At 36.4% G+C, this 20,172-nt stretch overlaps 2 protein-coding genes across 2 annotated transcripts in view; both read left to right on the top strand.

Moving 5' to 3' along the window:
- The first annotated feature begins 956 nt into the window (after nucleotides 1-956).
- trdmt1 (tRNA aspartic acid methyltransferase 1) lies at nucleotides 957-14,501 on the top strand. The gene is made up of 10 exons (XM_079805629.1): nucleotides 957-1,136; nucleotides 1,435-1,544; nucleotides 2,301-2,377; nucleotides 5,034-5,105; nucleotides 6,841-6,906; nucleotides 8,703-8,772; nucleotides 8,858-8,941; nucleotides 9,678-9,985; nucleotides 12,499-12,686; nucleotides 13,177-14,501. The coding sequence occupies exons 1-10, from the start codon at nucleotides 1,064-1,066 to the stop codon at nucleotides 13,275-13,277; spliced, it is 1,149 nt and encodes a 382-aa protein (XP_079661755.1). The 5' UTR covers nucleotides 957-1,063; the 3' UTR covers nucleotides 13,278-14,501.
- The window catches only part of cubn (cubilin (intrinsic factor-cobalamin receptor)), a gene marked incomplete at its 5' end in the record, with an annotated part of 50,149 nt that continues 43,811 nt past the window's right edge, over nucleotides 13,835-20,172 (top strand). The window contains 9 exon segments of the mRNA XM_079805628.1: nucleotides 13,835-13,953; nucleotides 14,200-14,329; nucleotides 15,470-15,598; nucleotides 15,711-15,812; nucleotides 15,889-15,992; nucleotides 16,078-16,204; nucleotides 17,339-17,507; nucleotides 17,703-17,834; nucleotides 19,707-19,802. Of these exon segments, the coding sequence (XP_079661754.1) occupies nucleotides 13,835-13,953; nucleotides 14,200-14,329; nucleotides 15,470-15,598; nucleotides 15,711-15,812; nucleotides 15,889-15,992; nucleotides 16,078-16,204; nucleotides 17,339-17,507; nucleotides 17,703-17,834; nucleotides 19,707-19,802 (1,108 nt within the window).

Here is a 20,172-nt window from a genome sequence, read left to right as displayed (position 1 = left end):
CAACATATTTATATATTCCAATAATAAACTATAAGATGTATTATTATTAAAACATTATTAATAAATTAGATATAATATTGTATTTAGTATAAAATTATAATAATTGTAATAAAAAGAATGTAAACGTAAATAAATATAGTATTATGCCAAATAATTACTTCTACGAAAATAAATAGGCTACAGAAATACAACATATTTATATATTGAAATGATATATATTATTAATGTATTATATATTATTATTAAAACATTATTCATATGTAATATATCATATTGTAGTAGAAAATTATATTAATATTTATAAAGGATAAACATAAATAAATAGCTATTATTTCAAATAATTACTACTACGAACATAAATACAACATATTTATATATTTAAATATTATACTATATTATTATATAATAGCCTATATTATTATTAAAATTATATACTATATTATTAATGTATAATACAATATATTATTATTAAAACGTTATTAATATATTATATATAATATTTTTATGTGACGTCAAATATGGGTAGTTTATCTTTTTTGAAGAGAACGTCATATGTACTGTAACAATTTAAAAACCAAATGATATTTTTAAAGTAAAATTATTATTATTATTATACAATATATTAGGCTATTATTAAAACATTATTAATATATAATATTTTTATGTGACGTCAAATATGGGTAGATTATCTTTTTTGAAGATAACGTCATATGTATTGTAACAATTTAAAACCCAAATGACATTTTTAAAGTAAAATTATTATACAATATATTATTATAAAAACTTATTAATATTCTAGTATATAATATTTTTGTGACGTCAAATACAAATATGGGTAGTTTATCTTTTTTGAAGAGAACGTCATATACTGTAAAAATTTAAAACAGAAATGACTATTTTTATAGTAAAATTATTATTATTAAGAACAGAAGAGGAAGAAAACTAAACAAAGCGGAACGCTTCGTCTATGGATTTGTTTCTAGACGGTCATGTGGTCGGGAGTGCACATGTGGCATGCCTGAGACGCTGTCAAAATATTATAAACATCATCCAGCAGTGAAGAATGGAGAACATGGACCGACTCCGTGTTTTGGAATTATACAGCGGAATAGGCGGGATGCATTATGCTTTAAAGGGTACGTAATTTTCTTTAAATCTGGACTCTGGCGCCCTTATATTGACACACATGACTGACACAGGATCAGTTGCAAAGGCTCTGTCTCTATCAATTTATTGACACTGGTAAAGTTTGAGTCTCTGTTGTATGATAATACCCACAGGTGTCACTGTCGCCTTACTGTACTGTACACTGTAAATTATAGAAAAGATTCCCAGACTGAATCGGACAAAATCTTTTTCAGAGTTGTGAAGACTATAAGACTAGCTAAAACTCTAATAAGTAACGTTAGTTGAATTAATTCGCGTTTCTTCCAGAGAGCTCAGTTCCAGCTGAAGTTGTGGCTGCTGTGGATGTCAACACAACAGCCAATGAAATCTACAAACACAACTTCCCCAGTACCCCACTCTTGCCAAAAACTATCGAGGTCAGTCCTTGCCCACATGCATCTAATTTGGTTATGTAACGTAAATGATTAGACACATTTAGTTTGGACGCATTCACATAACACCAAGTGGCTCCCATAAGAGGTTTTGCATGGCTTTCCTTCAAATCAACCACTTCTTAATGCCAATTAATACAGACAAACAATATGCATAATTTAAAGTAAGATTGAAACCACTGACGTGCATTTCTTACGTAGATGTGTCACTGTAATCACCTGTCTGCATGTGCAATCAAAATCTTATTTAACCGATTTATTGCACGTCTCTTTTGTAACATCCTTAAAATGACATTTCCCTGTAATTCCTACTTGACACAGTCCCATGACTGAGTTTTTAAAAGCAATAGGAGGCAAAGTGTAACCGAGTGGTTAAAGGTTCTGTGCTTTGTCAGCATGGTAATAATGTACCCGCTACTGGCCTCAACTCAAGAATATAAAACAATGCTTGAAACAATGGATGGAGATTTTATAAAGTGATATTGAATATGGATTAGAGATTAAAAGGTTATTATTGTGGAGTTTTCTTTTAAAACGAAACAATGTTTTAAGTTCATAAATAACTTCATAATCATAAATGTCGTCATTATGTCAATCGCTATATGTGAATTGTTATGAGAGTGATTTATAGGGTAAGCTTTTTTTTTTTTTTAATAAACAAGGGAGAGCAGTATGTGTCATTTTATTCAGGTTTTCTTAAATATTTGTTTAACGCAAGCTCTTTTGGTTATTTTGTATTAGGGAATGACGTTACAGGATTTTGACAAGCTGAACTTTGACATGATTTTGATGAGCCCACCGTGTCAACCATTCACCAGGTTAGTTTTTCTCTTGTTCATTGAAGAAATGGTTCACACAAAATTCAAATTCTGTCGTTATTATCTCAGACACAGTGTTTCAAACTGTATGACTTTCTTTCTTTTGTGGAACACAACAGGAGAAGTCTTGAGTACTGTGATGGTCGTTCTTTTCCATGCAATTACAGTAAATGGAGAGCTTTCAAGCTGGGAAAGGGACCATAAATGCTTCATAGTTGTTTCTCATACAGCTTGTGCACTTTATTCCAAGTTTTCCATATGATATCTTTTTTGTGAGCGACTAATTTAAGTCTCTCATGATTCTTTATGGTGCTTTTGCATGCTTTGTCAGATTGTATGCCTCATTCCCATGTATTGTGATTGCATGGAAAAGAGCGACTGGTACAAATCTTTAAAATTGTTCCATTTGTGTTCGACAATAGAAAGATACACTGTAAACCCTAACACTCAAAATAATTAATTGGTTTGAGTGGAACCAACTCAAATTAAACAAAATGTTTCAATCAACTTAACTTTTATGAGTATTTAGAACTTTCTTTTTCTTTTGAGTTGACGGACACATTTTAAGTAATCCGAGTTGTTTAATTGTTTTGAGTTTTATTAACTAGTTTCTTTAAATTTAGACAAACTTAAATTTAACCGAAACTGGGCTGGGATTTCTATTTCCCAGCATGCTTTGCCATGACACTCAAAAGGGACAGTAAATGCCAAAATTAAGTGTTATATTATGGTTTTGTGTGCAAGATTAACGTTAAGTGGGAAATTTAGTAGTGTTTAATGTTTTGTAGGGATGTCACAACAAGTACCGGTACTTCGGTACCAAGTCGGTACTGAAATGATAAAAATGTGACGATGTAGATACCAGTAGTTCCGAGTATATTCGGTACCCGCAGCTGCGTTCAGTCGTGCGCGCAAGGGCCTCGCTGAGTTTGTAGCCTCTGCCGTGTGTCACTATGAGTACACGAACGCATAAACCGTCACTTCATGAGAATTTACCTTTTCATTTGAGAAAACTGTCATATCATGAACACACACACTCAAAGGTCTTCATGCCAACCCGTCAAAATAAAAGTTTTTAATTTAGTAATTAGCTACGTCTCTATGTAATAATAATACGTCTCTACTAATAATAATAATTATGCCTAGATGGTTGATTCTTTTTCACTTTATTTTTTTTTTATAAACAATGTTTACTTTTAAACCGAATACAGCCTTTAAATGTTTATGTATTGTTTACTTATAATGATTATCATCATAAATAATAAACTTAATACATTTAATGATTTTTTTTAAATTGTAAAAAAACAAAAAAAAAAACATGTAGCTGTGGTACCGGGTACCGTAAAATTTTGATGGTATTGGTACCGACTACTGGAACTTTGGTACCGTGACATCCCTACTGTTTTGTTATGCTAGTTTGGAAGAGTTTCTGTTATGTTGGGTTATTTTTTTTATTTGTTTTGTAGGGTTACCAACATCATGGTGACGAGTGGAGCATGAGCTTAGTTTGAGAACAGATATATATTAAATGTTTTATATTACTGTCCTCATTCAGCAAATGTTATGCTAATGCTACCAAAGCATCGTGTAACCAATTAGCAAACTGGCATTTATTGAATTAGCTAGTTAAAGCTGGTCAAATTTCCACTATTAGAAATTTGGGATTAACATGATATTTTTAAGTTAACGTTATTTACTCACCCTCAAGTTGTTCCAAACCTGTATGAGTTTCTTTGTTCTGCTGAACACAAAATAAGATATTTAGAAGAATGTTTGTTACAAAGCAGATAGAGCAACCATTGACTACCATAACATTTTTCCCCCTACTATGGTAGTCAATGGTTGCTCTATCTGCTTTGTCACAAACATTAATCTAAATATCATCTTTTGTGTTAATGCACAAATAAATGCATACAGGTTTGGAACAACTTGAGGGTGAGTAAATGATGACAGAATTTGCATTTTTGGGTGAATTATCTCCTTAAATGTATGAATTAGCTTACTCAAATATTTCAAGTCCAGAGCAAATAAAATGTATGATTACAAAATAAAAACTGATTGACTGTTATTTTACCAACTTATTTGGGTTTACAGTGTAGCCATACAGGTTTAGAGCAACATGAGGGTGAGTAAATAATGACAGGATTTAATTTCTGGCTGAACTATTCTTTTAAACATCACCTTAACATCTCCAACATCTGGATTAAATTGATCAAAAGCCTTAGTAAAGGCATTTATAATGTAACAAAAGGTGTCCGTTTCAAATAAATGCTGTTCTATCACAGTTTTATCACTGTAAATATTAGGCAGCTAACTGTTTTAAACATTGATAATAATAAGAAATGTTTCTTGAGAACCAAATCAGCATATTTGAATGATTTCTGAAGGGTCATGTGACACTGAAGACTGATGTTGAAAATTCAGCTTTACATCACAGGAAAAAAATTATTTTATATTACTGTTTTTACTGCATTTTATATTAAATAAATGCAGCATTGGTGAGCATAAGAGACTTCTTTCAAAAATATTTAAAAAATCTTACAAATTCTAAACCTTTGGACAGTGTATTACTGTTTAAGTGTATCTCTCTCTGTGTCTGTAATGTGGAAAAGGCTGCTAAATTGGTTGACTAAAGCTAATGTGTGTTTCTCAATAGGATTGGTTTGCAGGGAGATATTGCTGACCCCAGAACAAAGAGCTTCCTTTATATCCTGGACCTTCTGCCAAGGTCAGACTGATCAATCTGTGCTCCCTTCAATGCCTGCTACAGACATGTGCGATTTCAGCAATCCTATAAGATCATTACAAATCACACTGCACGACATAGATCTAATAAACTTGGGTATGACATGTATGTAGACTGTACGATGATGACCCCTATTGAATCGTAGGCTACGACGCAAGTTAGCATAGAAGAATAAAATGTCATCAGCATGCGCTAGTGGTAAACAAAGATGAATCGCACTTTGGTAATTGTGGAATTTTTATGTGTGTGGAAGCGAAAAAGGAGTAATGGTTAGGGAAAAGAGGCCAACTTGACAGGCCAATTTTGCAAATGGAGCTTGAGGTAAGTAGTTTTAAGTTTTAGCTAGGGCTGTAATCTCACAGTCGATTACGTTCTGGCTCGACCAAAATTCTGATTGGTCGATTTTTTGCAGCGTTCATTTCATTAGTTTTACCACGTTCATTTCATCAGTTTTGCCGCGTTCATTTCATCAGTTTGGTCGCATTCATTTCATCAGTTTTGTCGCATTCATTTCATCAGTTTTGCCGCGTTCATTTCATCAGTTTTGTATTTGTTTTGAGCCTATGCTTTATTTTTCAATTGTTTTGTTTCTGTTCTTGATCTGGCTTGTTTAATAAATATTCCTTTTTTATTAAAGTGGACGTGCCTTTTGTGTTTAAGAGTAAAAACTAGTTAATAGTCTATTCGTGTCTCATCCGCGAAGCTGAGCTGATCCTATGTTCGAGCTGCACAGAGCGGCTGAAATGATGTTGTCTGTCAGTTATTATAATACATATGACAAAAACAATTGTCTAAATTATGTTGCATATTCCTCAAAAATTCTTGTGATGATATCACTAGTTGACAACATAGTCACAGTTACTATATTTTCGGAAATCATAGGCTATGATATTGCGCAGGTGCACGTGATGCAACGCTGTCAGAGTCTACAGACTCGTGTGTCCGACTCATTTCAGTCCAAAATAAAAATGTCTAAAACGATTTAATATACTGGAAATAGCTTGTTTTTTATGTTTATTTATAATTCATTTAGGCAGAAAACAAGGCCAACAAGTACTGCGCACAGTGCACAGATAATTAATTTAACGTTTTTTTTCCTAACGTCATTTTTAGTCGATTTTTAGTCGAAAATGTTGGGACCTCAGGTTGATTACAGCCCTAGTTTTAGCAGCATATTGCGTCGATTAATACGCCTTACGTTGCATTTTTATTGGCTAGTCAGTAGACGTAGGTTGTGGCATCAAACTCACTGTGAGATGATCATGCTAAAGTTCTGACACTGTCAGGAAATGATCGCAGGCTATCCTCTCACTGTATGACGTACAATGTACAATGAACCCAAAATCGTACAATGTGTACTGGGCATAAGTCACTTAAACATTATTTTTCTGATATTGATTTCCAAATTTGAAATCTCTCTCTCTCTCTCTCTCTCTCTCTCTCTCTCTCTCTCTCTCTCTCTCTCTCTCTCTCTCTCTCTCTCTCTCTCTCAGTTCTACTTCCTATGAACAAAGCCAAATTTCCTGGCAACGTTCATTCTACAGTATTTTTGCAAATCTGACATTATTCATTCCTGTCTAATAAAAGAATGAAGAATGGTTTCCCCTCGCTCCCTCTCAATTTTCTCAAGTCTATTGTGTTATTCCCGATCTCAGCCGAGGTGTTTTATTTCCCAGAACGTGTTTGTGAAAGAATGTACCTCTCTTTCTCCCTGCAGGCTCAGCGAGCGGCCGCGCTTCATTCTGCTGGAGAATGTGAAGGGCTTTGAGACTTCAGCTGCAAGGTAACAAGGAGCTTTGGGATCACCATGGTGACGTGGCTATGAGCCAATGGGGTCATGGGTTTCCCCTCTGTGTTGCTCTCACCATGTATTGCGTTAATAAGAATCTTATACAGTAGTTGTCTCTGCACATTAAACTGAGATGGATGAAAGTACAACCCCAAATCAGAAAAAGTTGGGACAGTATGGAAAACGCAAAAAAAAAAAAAAAGTGATTTCTAAATTTACTTTGACTTGTATTTCATTGGAGACAATATGAACACAAAATATTTCATGTTTTGTCTGGTCAACTTCATGTCATTTGTAAATATGCATCCTTTCCTGTCATTCAGACCTGCAACACATTTAAAAAAAAGTTGGGACAGTAAAGCATTTACCACTTTGTAATGTTGCCATTCCTTTTCACAACACTTAAAAGACGTTTAGGGACTGAAGACACCAAGTGATGAAGTGTTTCAGGTGTAATTTTGTCCCATTCTTCCTGCAAACAAGTCTTAAGGTGGGCAACAGTACGGGGTCTTCGTTGTTGCATTTTGCGCTTCAAAATGCGCCACACATTCTCTATTGGAGACAGGTCGGGACTGCAGGCAGGCCAGTCAAGTACCCGTACCCTCTTCCTCCGCAGCCAGGACTTTGTGACTTTTGTCTTGTTGAAATATGCATGGACGTCCCTGGAAAAGATGTCTTCTTGAAGGCAGCATATTATGCTCCAAAATCTCTTTTACTTTTCAGCATTAATGGTGCCTTCACAGAAGTGCAAGTTACCTTTGCCAAGGGCACTGACACAACCCCATACCATGACAGACCCTGGCTTTTGGACTTGTTGCTGGTAACAGTCTGGATGATCCTTTTCTTCTTTGGTCCGGAGCACACGGCCTCCATTCCTCCCAAAATATACCTCAAATACTGATTCATCTGACCACAGTACACGTTTCCACTGTGTGATGGTCCATCCCAGATGCCTCCGAGCCCAGAGAAGTCGACGGCGCTTCTCGACACTGTTGACATAGGGCTTCCTTTTGGCACAGCACAGTTTTAACTGGCATTTGTGGATGTAACTACGTATTGTGGTACTTGACAAAGGTAGTCCTGAGCCCATGTGGTGATATCGCTTATAGATGAATGACGATTCTTGATGCAGTGCCGCCTGAGGGATCGGAGATCACGGTTGCTCAGCTTAGGCTTGCGCCCTTGTCCTTTACGCACTGAAATTCCTCCAGATTCCTTGAATCTTTTAATTATGTTATGCACTGTTGAATGTGAAATATCCAAATCTCTTCCTATCTTTCTTTGAGGAACATTGTTTTTAAACATTTCAATAATTTTCTCACGTATTTGTTGGCAAACTGGCGATCCTCGGCCCATCTTTGCTCCTAAAGGATTAGACCTTTCTTGGATGCTGCTTTTGTACCAAATCATAATTACAATCACCTGTTGACATCACCTGTTTCAAATCACATCATTATTTAACCATTTTACCTCATTACTAGCCCTAAATTGCTCCTGTCCCAACTTTTTTAAAAATGTGTTGTAGGTCTGAATGACAGGAAAGGATGCATATTTACAAATGACATGAAGTTGACCAGACAAAACATGAAATATTTTGTGTTCATATTGTCTGCAATGAAATACAAGTCAAAGTAAATTTAGAAATCACTTCTTTTTTTTTTTTTTTGCGTTTTCCATACTGTCCCAACTTTTTCTGATTTGGGGTTGTATTTTAATATTGAAAAAGCACACACTTTGCCTTAAAAGTGGTCTTATCATTGTTTTAAAGTGTTTACATATTTAATTGACAGGGATGCTTTGCTCAAGACACTGAGAGTGTGTGACTACAGCTTTCAGGAGTTTCTGATCTCACCAACGTCTGTAAGCTTGTCTCTTCCTTTGACATCCTTGATCTGTTTCTGAAAAATCTCAGAAAGTTTATGTCAGTCTTGTTTTATTGCTATAGCTTGGGATACCAAACTCTAGGCTCAGATACTTCCTCATTGCAAAGAGACCACCAGGATCCTTCTCATTCCCAACATCATCAGAGGTACTTTTCTGTTTAGATCTATTCTAAGGCCCTGTTTACACTCGGTATTAAGATGTGTTTTGGTCGATCGGATCACAAGGGGACGATGTTAAATATAGGTGTAGACAGGGTCTAAAACGTTCAACCACTTCCAGAGGAAGTTGAAAATGCATTCGACCGGATTGCTTTCGTAGTGTAAACGCTCATGTGGTCAAATGTTTTCGAACAGCCATAAAAGGCCGTCTACTCTCCGCCTACTGACGTAAACATTACGGGAAGCGCGAGGGCCAGACGGGACTTAAACTTTGTCGGCTGGAGACCCAAGTTTGGTTTGAAGACGAAAACTTACCAAGCACAATGTTCTCTCACCATTCCTGATTTCGAACACACACTCACTGCATTCGGTGTGATCTTGTGGCTGTCAGAACAGAAAAGAAAGTTGCTGCTGTTTTTCCGTCATCTCCGGTTGTGTTCATATGTAAATTGCACAAGCTTATTTTGTCCATTAGATCGAAAGATCTGAAAAAAACCATACATTTACCCACCCATAGACCCTCCCCTCAAAGAAATCAGGACAGGAGTGGTTGAAAGTGAACAAAAGAGACTGATTAAAACACCAGGTGTAAACGCGAATGTGTGTTCCTCGTCTACTTGTGATACAATCGACCAAAACGCATCTTAATACCAGGTGTAAACAGAGCCTAAGATACCACAATGCAGTTACTATTGAATACTAAATCTTTCTATCTACTGGCAGATTATAGAGGGCTTCCCCATGTCCGAATCCTCAGACGGTCTCGCTGTTCCACACAATCGTCCTACACCTTCTGAATCTGTGAGAGAAAAGACAGGCACAATCATTTTTAAGCTGGAGACTGAACAAGAGTTGGAAAAGAAGAGGAATCAGGACAAACAGGAGACCGTCCAGAGGCTGCAGGACTTTCTGCAGAAGGAAGAGGAGGACATTGATCAGTATCTGCTGCCTCCCAAAACCCTGCTCAGATACGCTGTACTGATGGATGTAGTTCAGCCCAGTAGCAGGAGATCGGTTTGCTTTACTAAAGGGTGTGTGCCTTATTAATATTATTACATTTCAAAACATACACTTCAAGTGTGTATGTATATGTACACCGATCAGGCATAACATTATGACCAGGCGAAGTGAATAACACTGATTATCTCTTCATCACAGCACCTGTTAGTGGGTGTGATATATTAGGCAGCAAGTGAACATTTTGTCCTCAAAGTTGATGTGTTAGAAGCAAGAAAAAGGGGCAAGTGTAAGGATTTGAGCGAGTTTGACAAGGGCCAAATTGTGATGACTAGACAACTGGGTCAGAGCATCTCCAAAACTGCAGCTCTTGTGGGGTGATCCCGGTCTGCAGTGGTCAGTATCTATCAAAAGTGGTCCAAGGAAGGAACAGTGGTGCACTATGGGAAGAAGGCAAGCCGGCGGAGGCAGTGTGATGCTTTGGGCAATGTTCTGCTGGGAAACCTTGGGTCCTGCCATCCATGTGGATGTTACTTTGACACGTACCACCTACCTAAGCATTGTTGCAGACCATGTACACCCTTTCATGGAAACGGTATTCCCTGGTGGCTGTGTCCTCTTTCAGCAGGATAATGCGCCCTGACACAAAACAAAAATGGTTCAGGAATGATTTGAGGAGCACAACGAGTTTAAGGTGTTTCAACCGAGCGTCTGTGGGATGTGCTGAACAAACAAGTCCGATCCATGGAGGCCCCACCTTGCAACTTACAAGACTTAAAGGATCTGCTGCTAACATCTTGGTGCCAGATACTACAGCACACCTTCAGGGGTCTAGTGGAGTCCATGCCTCGAAGGGTCAGGGCTGTTTTGGCAGCCAAAAATATTAGGTCATAATGTTATGCCTGTCAGTGTGTGTGTATATATATATATATATATATATATATATATATATATATATATATATATATATATATATATATATATATATATATATATATATATATATATATATATATATATATATATGGTATATTCTGGTATATTTATTTATTTATTTTTAAATCTATTATATTGATGAAAAACATCATATATATATATATATATATATATTACACACACACTCACCTAAAGGATTATTAGGAACACCTGTTCAATTTCTCATTAATGCAATTATGTAATCAACCAATCACATGGCAGTTGCTTCAATGCATTTAGGGGTGTGGTCCTGGTCAAGACAATCTCCTGAACTCCAAACTGAATGTCAGAATGGGAAAGAAAGGTGATTTAAGCAATTTTGAGCGTGGCATGGTTGTTGGTGCCAGACGGGGCACTGAGTATTTCACAATCTGCTCAGTTACTGGGATTTTCACGCACAACCATTTCTAGGGTTTACAAAGAATGGTGTGAAAAGGGAAAAACATCCAGTATGCGACAGTCCTGTGGGCGAAAATGCCTTGTTGATGCTAGAGGTCAGAGGAGAATGGGCCGACTGATTCAAGCTGATAGAAGAGCAAATTTGACTGAAATAACCACTCGTTACAACCGAGGTATGCAGCAAAGCATTTGTGAAGCCACAACACGCACAACCTTGAGGCGGATGGGCTACAACAGCAGAAGACCCCACCGGGTACCACTCATCTCCACTACAAACAGGAAAAAGAGGCTACAATTTGCACGAGCTCACCAAAATTGGACAGTTGAAGACTGGAAAAATGTTGCCTGGTCTGATGAGTCTCGATTTCTGTTGAGACATTCAGATGGTAGAGTCAGAATTTGGCATAAACAGAATGAGAACATGGATCCAGCATGCCTTGTTACCACTGTGCAGGCTGGTGGTGGTGGTGTAATGGTGTGGGGGATGTTTTCTTGGCACACTTTCGGCCCCTTAGTGCCATTTGGGCATCGTTTAAATGCCACGGCCTACCTGAGCATTGTTTCTGACAATGTCCATCCCTTAATGACCACCATGTACCCATCCTCTGATGGCTACTTCCAGCAGGATAATGCACCATGTCACAAAGATGACATGACAATGAGTTCACTGTACTAAAATGGCCCCCACAGTCACCAGATCTCAACCCAATAGAGCATCTTTGGGATGTGGTGGAACGGGAGCTTCGTGCCCTGGATGTGCATCCCACAAATCTCCATCAACTGCTAGAAGCTATCCTATCAATATGGGCCAACATTTCTAAAGAAGGCTTTCAGCACCTGTTGAATCAATGCCACGTAGAATTAAGGCAGTTCTGAAGGCGAAAGGGGGTCAAACACAGTATTAGTATGGTGTTCCTAATAATCCTTTAGGTGAGTGTATATATCTGCTCTATATATATATATATAAAATTATGTTTTTCATCAATATAATAGATTTAAAAATAAATAAATATACCAGAATACAATAATTTAATTAGTTTTTCTACCTCATTATCTTTTATAATGTAAAAAATGTACTTTTTTCCTCATTTAAATTTGTATAATATAAATATTACATATACAGTATATATTTGTTTTTCCAACTTTTTAATGATTTTTTTTATATTAAAAGTATCATCATATATGTATATAACCGTTGATTCTCTCTGTATAGCTATGGTCACTATGTGGAGGGCACGGGCTCCGTCCTCCAGTCCTGTGTGGATGTGGAGCTAGAGAGTGTGTTTAAGAGCCTGGAGCTGCTTTCTGAAGAGGACAAACTGAAGCAGCTTCTCCAGTTAAAGCTGAGATACTTCACCCCCAGAGAGATCGCCAACCTCATGGGCTTTCCTGCAGATTTCAGTAAGATGTGGTTCATCACACACATTCACCCACACAACGCTGAAGAAAAAATCTTCTTAAACGTAATATTAGTATGTGTTTTATGGTGTTATATTTCAGACCATAAGCTTTAAAGTCCAGTATATCGTTCCACTGGAGTGTGAAACTGTTAATGAATAACTTAAAATTATTTACTCTTGGCTTCCATTTAGATAATTAACCGTTTAAGGATTCATATTTTGTTTTTGGCACGATGCTAGGCTTTTTACTATGCAAAAGCCATAAGTTCACTCAACGTTTCTTAACTTATACATAACTTTACACACAAGGCCAAGGTGAAGACTAGAGTCTGGGAAGAGAAGATTAGAGTGATTTCTGCTTCTCCGTACAATTTTAAAACTCTTCACACACATTTTTTGAGACCCACTGATTCATACTGTCATAGTCATAAGAAACAGCAATGTGAAATTTAATAGTAATGTTGTTCAATAACATATATTTTGTGTTTCAGCATTTCCAAAGGAAATTTCCGTTAAGCAGCAGTACCGTGTGCTGGGGAACAGCCTGAACGTCCATGTGGTTTCACATCTTATATGTCTCATGATCTCATAATATACATTTTGAAATTCGAAATTAGATATATAATCATCATTTCTGTAAAGTTTTATATTGTTGAATAAAATGTTATTTATACAGTACATTTGCTTTGTTATTACTGCCACAAGATGTGTGAAACGGCACATTTTCTCTCATTTGATCACATACAAAAGGACAGTGTAGATTAAAATGTGTTTTAAATAACCAGTTAGGCTATATCATTTGTAATGGTTATATGAGTTTGAATGCTGCTGGTCTTTTACTGTGAAGCTATTCACATTCAGAGAAAAATGAGCCTTAAGCAGCAGGTTCACAGCTTTAACTTTGGTTACTGATCTCCAAAACACATGTGACAGCCCCTGACACTCGCCCAATAAAGTCAAATCACTTGCATGCAGCTGAGTTAAATGTCCTCTAGACACTTACATGTTCTTTATGAGTGATTTTGGGAAATGCAGTGGTGTTAGGACTTCAGGGCCAAAGTGCATCTCTGGCGGTTGGGCTTTAGGCAGATCTTGGTGTGAAGGTTCAGTACAGTGTCTGATGAGCGTCCTGGGACAAGCTCTCTCAGCATGGCTCGGACACTGAGCTTCTCCTGGCCCTTCGTTTTTATCCTCTTCCTCTCTGGACTGCAGTGTGACGGTGGTGGTCAACCCCACAACCGACAAAAACGGGACGTCAGCACTGACCAGTAAGTATTTTTTTTTCATTAATTTGTTTTTGCTTGAAAGATGCTGGGAAAGACTGATACATTGCCTTGTTTGAGACCACCTAAAAATGGAATACATTTCAATGTTTCAAATGCTGTCATGGGGTTTGTTTGAGGATCAATTTGAAGATTTCAACATTTAATGGATGATATTATTGAACAATATAATAAAGTTTTTTTTTTTTTATTCTACTGTGAGTCCAAAGTTACCTGGTAATTGATTTTCAGGCCTCGCATGATATCGGAGAACGGTCACCTCACATTCTCCGCTGGCTACAACAAAGACATTCGCTTCACTACCTCAGGGACGGGAAGTGTGAAGGTGGGCGCAGAGGACCTCGTCCAGCAGATAAATCAGGTGAGTTTGACTGAAACCTCAGATATGGTCTGTTCAAGGAAAATTATGGGTCGTATTTGAAGAGCTAATAATTGCAAGACAAAGGTACAAGCTAATATTTCGGTTTGTCAAGCATGTTGTGATGCTATAGTGAAGTCAGTATCACTAACTTGATCTGAAATTAGGTTTTGATAAAAAAAAAAAAATCCCAAAATGGTTAGTTGTTCGTGTTTAAATTTAATTTTTTTTGTATATATATATATATATATATATATATATATATATATATATATATATATATATATATATATATATATATATATATATATATATATATATATATATATATATATATATATATATATATATATATATATATATATATATATATATATATATATTGTATTATTTTGTGTTGTTTCATTGTCTTTTTGTGTGCAGTTTGGTTTGGTTGTTTTTTGTTTTGACTTATTGTCTGTTTTGTATTTGTGTTTTTTGTTTTGTTATATTTTAGTTTGTTTGTTTTTGTTGTTTTATTTTTTGTTTATATAATTGTGTTTGTTCTTTTCTGTTTCATTTAGTTTTAATGTTTTTTTTGTTTTGGTTTTTGTTGTTATTTTATTTTTACTTGTATTTTGTTTTGTTGCCTTTTTTTGAGCATTTTGGTTTGATTTGATTGTTTTTGTTGATCATTTTATGATTTTTGTTTAGTTTTTTTAACTTGGATTTTTGTTTCATTGTTTTTTTGTTTGCATTTTTGTTTGATTTGTTTGTTTTTGTTGTGTTGCAGGTTTTTTTTGTACTTGTATTTTGTTTTGTTTCATTGTCTTTTTGTTTGCATTTTGTTTTGATTTTTGTTTGTTTTGTCTTAAATTAGTTTTTTTTTGTTGCATTTTAGTTGTTTTGTTTATATTTAACTGTTTGTTGCGTTGCTTTTTTTATTTGTATTATTTTGTTTAATTGTTTTGTGCGTGCGTGCGTGTGTGTGTGTGTGTGTGTGTGTGTGTGTGTACATTTTTGTTTTTAATTTCGTTTAATTCCATTTACATTTAAATTCTTTATTCGAGTCTGCCCAGAGTAAGCATTTTTGTGTGTGCTATTGAAGCACTTTGCACTGAGAAAAGTTGTAATAAAGCTTAATCAACTGAAACTCTGTTCCAGATCAAAATTAACAAAGATGACATCAATACCATTAAGAACAGCGGCCCGTCTCAGGAGGTTACAAACCAGCTCAATCAGCTCAACACCAGAGTGACTACACTTGAGTCAAAAGTTCAGACAATAGAACAGGTATTGCTTTAATCATCAAATTCACTCGAGGGTTATTGCTTGTGTGATTACAGGCCTTCCATTTCAGCCTTTACGATTTAATTTCGGTTTTATGATGCTCTGTATTTCATAGACAGTACAGCGGAAGACGTGCAGCAGCAATCCATGTCAGAACACAGGAACCTGCTTGAACTTGTTGGACGCCTTCCACTGCCTCTGTCCTGACAACTGGCAGGTCAGTCACTCAGAGAGACGTCTGTGCTTCTGTCCTGTTCATATGTGATTCAGACTGACACTCAATGTCTCTTCAGGGTCCCACGTGTGCTGTAGATGTGAATGAGTGTCAGGTGTTAGCAGGAACTCCGCTGGGCTGTCAGAACGGGGCCACATGTGTGAACACACCCGGAACTTACACGTAATCCTCCGTTGCATGTCTTGACTGGGGTTTTTAGTGTTTTATGGGACTTATATGCTCATATTTTTCTTTTCTTTTGTTTCAGTTGTACCTGTACTCCAGAATGGTATGGTCCTCACTGTACATCTCGCTATGATGACTGTGCAGGGGGAAGTCAGGATCTGTGTGTTCACGGCGTGTGCATTGATTCAGACAGAGTCAATCCCAATCAGGTGATTCAAAATGATGTGTATTCATTCTTAATACTTGTCAGTTCATTTTGGGACACGGAATACAATGGTTCACCCAAAAATTTATATTCTGTCACCCTCATGTCATACCTGTAAGAATTTATCATAAAATATCATGTATCATGAAGGTGGTCCATACAACTTGTGCGATGTTTTCTATAGTCATACAATAGTTTTGTGTAATGAATATGCCAAAATTTAAGGCATTGTTTTTCCATGTGATTTTTATCATGATCTGTGGAATATAAAAGTAGTTTAACAGGATGATCACGTTATCCTTTTCCAATTTCCAGTCTTCAAAAATGACAAAGAGCACCATAAAATTAGTATAATAGCTCTTAATTGGAGGAATAGACTAAAATTTCAGCCTGTTCTTCACATAAAAATGTCATATGACTTTTAAACAACTATTCAAATCTTTGTGGTTGGTAAGATTTTATTGTTTTTTAAAGAAGTCTCTTATGCTCACCAAGGCTGCATTTATTTAATCAAAAATACAGTAAAAACTGTAATATTGTGAAATTTTGTGCAAATTAAAATAGCTGTTTTATTTTTTAATATAGTTTAAAATGTAATTTATTCCTGTGATGCAAAGCTGAATTTTCAGCATCATTACTCCAGACTTCACATGATCCTTCAGAAATCATTTTAATATGCTGAATTGCTGCTCAAGAAACATTTCTTAATATTATCAATATTATTATTATTATTATTATTATCATCAAAAAAGTTTTGCTGTTTATTGTTTTTGTGGAAACTGATTTTCCAAAATTCGTTGAATAGAAAGTTCAAAAGAACATTTATTGGAAATATAAATATTTTGTAACATTATAAATGTCTTTTACTGTCACTTTTGATCTGTTTAATGTGTGTAAAAGTAAAAAAGTCAAGAAAAAAATCTTTCTGACTCCAAACATAGTGTCCTGTACATTTGACTTAGGAATACTGCACATGAGTCATATATACATAGAGTTTGCTTAATTTTTTTTGTGTGTGGAATTTTGGTCACCATTCACTTTCATTTATACGTATGCTAAAGAGGTGTGTGAACATTCTGCTTAATATCTCCTTTTGTGTTCTACACAATGAAGTCACAACGTGCATCCCTCTTTTCAGCCCAAGTATAAGTGTATCTGTGATGCTGGTTGGATGTCTCCACCCGGAGTGTCTGCGTGCACAGCTGATATTGATGAGTGCAGCCTCCCGAACAAGCCTTGCTCCACAAACCCCCCTGTGCAGTGCTTCAACACTCTGGGCTCCTTCTACTGTGGCGCCTGCCCTGCAGGTTAGACCGCTCAGCCCAGCTGAGCCACATCAGATATGATTATTGTTATGATTATGTCCATGATGTCAATTACTTTTTTTTTTCTTTGGGATTAGTTTATGTAAAAGATTGTGGATGCATTTACATTTGAAGGCATTTGGAAGACTAGCAGATGAAGCAGATTTTTTCATGAAGTTAATTTTTTGTGTCCCCCAGGATGGCAGGGTAATGGTTACAGCTGCCAGGATGTCGATGAATGTGCCACAAACAATGGAGGCTGTTCCACTTCCCCCATGGTGCCTTGTCTCAACACCATGGGCTCCTTCCACTGCGGACAGTGTCCTCCAGGTTTAGCTCACATCCTGATTCTCATGCAATTTAAAATAAGACATGTTGTCTAAACAAGAATAGCTCACCCAAAAATGAAAATTTGTGCACTACCATTCAAAAGTTTGGGGTCTGTGAGATTTCTCAATGTTTTTGAAAGTCTCTTATGCTCATCAAGGCTGAATTTATTTGATCAAAACCTTAAAAACCGTAAAATTTAAAATAAAATAACTTTTATTTTAGAATATTATAAAATGTAATGTATTATTGTGATTCAAAGCTGAATTTTTAGCACCATTACTCCAGTCTTCAGTGTCACATGATCCTTCAGAAATCATTCTAATGTGCTGATTTGCTGCTCAAGAAACAAGGAACTGTGATACATTTATTTTAGGATGTTTTAATGAATAACGAATAAAAAGTTCATAAGAACTACATTTATTTGAAATATAAGGGCCCTATTTTAAGTACATGGTCTGAAGCGCATGGCACAGGTGCACTTATGGCGTGTCCGAATCCACTTTTGCTAGTTTAACGACGGAAAAACAGTCTATGCACCAGGCTCACGGTCCAAAAAGGTTATACCTATTCTCTTAATGAGTCATGGGTGTGTTTTGGGATTAACGTGCAATAAACCAATCAGAGTTTTATCTCCCATTCCCTTTAAAAGCCAGTTGTGCGTGCACCATGGCGGAATCGCTATTTACATGGTGGAATTTACGAGCGGAGAGACTGAACGCTTCTCCAGAGAGGAATCCTTTAATTTTTAATATTTCAAAATGTCTGTGTGCTGCTGCGTGTCCCTGTGTGTGTAATAAGCAGAGTGTACGCGCATTATGCACCCGCCTATAGGTGCATATTACTAATGCGCCCTTTAAATAACACAAGAAATACTGCGCTATTGACTTTAGACCAGGTTTTTGTTGGTCAATGGAGCAGTCGTTTTCAGTTGCCTCAAAATAATAATACACCTGAACACACCTCGTTTTCAGACCAGCATGCCATGGGCGAACAGATGGGCACGAGTCCATTTGCTATTTAAACAACGTGGCACTGCACGTGAAAATGATAACTGCGTCGGGCTGAAACTAGCAAAAAACACTTGCGTCGCGCCTGGGATTTCGCCGGATGTATGATAGGGCCCAATATCTTTTGTAACAATGCAGCTTGTTATTTTGTAATGTTTACTGGCACTTTTGATCAATTTAATGCATAAAAAATCAATTACTCATCCCAAACTTTTGAATGGTATGATGTTGTTTGAAACCCATATCTTTAATAAAAAGATGTTTTGTCTTTTCCATAAATGATAACCGTACTCTTAAAAAAAAAAAAGTCTTCTGAAGTCATATGATGGCCTTATGTGAGAAACATGCTGAAATTGAGGCTGTTTTGGGTGAACTATGCATTTAATATCTTAATCTTCAGAATCAAACCGTTGAGGTTGTTCTGTTGAGCTTGTCTTTTTTTTAATTCCCTTTATAACTTCCCTGTAGAGATGGCTGGGAAAATGAAACCTGCCTATTTTTAGTACATCTCATATGTTTGTTGGTCCTCTGTCCTGCTTACAGCATAGTCTGGCGTGTAAAATCCAGCTGAATCATGTTTTTTGCTCACTGTAGTAAGTTTCAAATAAGAGACAGATGCTTTCGTGAGCTAAAGTTTCATTATATTCCCTCTGGGAGAGATGAAGATGGAGAGCTAGAGGTGGAGAGATGCATTTGCAGGGTTCATTGAGGACAGTGCTGTCTGCTCGTCCTGCTAATACATTCAGCTTTACAAGTCTCTATTGACTGCTAGATTGCAGAGAAAGACCAGACACACTGAAATGATTGAGCTAAAATAGCCATTAAATGTAAGATGAGACTGCTGACCCCATGTGTGTGTCCTCAGGCTATGAGGGAGACGGGAAGACTTGCACTCAAGCCGACATCTGCTCCACCAACAACGGAGGATGTTATCCAATGGCTACCTGTGCTTCTACTCCAGGTGCACGTGCATACAAACACAACTTCACTACTGTACTGTAGTTATCCTTTACAGCAGCGCATGACCAGTAGCATTTATGTTATAACGGGAGCAATAAAAAGGGCGTTAAACTTTGTGTTGCAATGTCACCTCCTGATATAAAAGACATTATTGCCAATTCTGTGCATCTTTACAGATTTGTTTGTTTTAGTCAGTATTTTGTTAAATTCATTCATTTTAGTCAATTTTACTCAGACTAAAATGGCTTCTTCTACTTTAGACATTCTACTAACTATAAGTAACTTTGCAACTACATGTCAGCTAAGTCTCATTAGAGTATTAGTATACTGTTCGAGTTAGTAGAATAAGTTGACATGTACTTGCAAAGTGG

The sequence above is a fragment of the Gobio gobio genome (assembly GCF_949357685.1).
Source record: "Gobio gobio genome assembly, chromosome: 23".
In the NCBI taxonomy this organism is placed as follows: Eukaryota; Metazoa; Chordata; class Actinopteri; order Cypriniformes; family Gobionidae; genus Gobio; species Gobio gobio.
This window is presented reverse-complemented; position numbering and strand designations above follow the sequence as displayed.

Coding starts and splice junctions, on each gene's coding strand:
- trdmt1 (XM_079805629.1), top strand. CDS start 1,064: ATGGAGAACATGGACCGACTCCGTGTTTTGGAATTATACAGCGGAATA. Junction 1,545..2,300: donor TCTTGCCAAAAACTATCGAG/GTCAGTCCTTGC, acceptor ATTTTGTATTAG/GGAATGACGTTACAGGATTT. Junction 5,106..6,840: donor ATCCTGGACCTTCTGCCAAG/GTCAGACTGATC, acceptor TTCTCCCTGCAG/GCTCAGCGAGCGGCCGCGCT.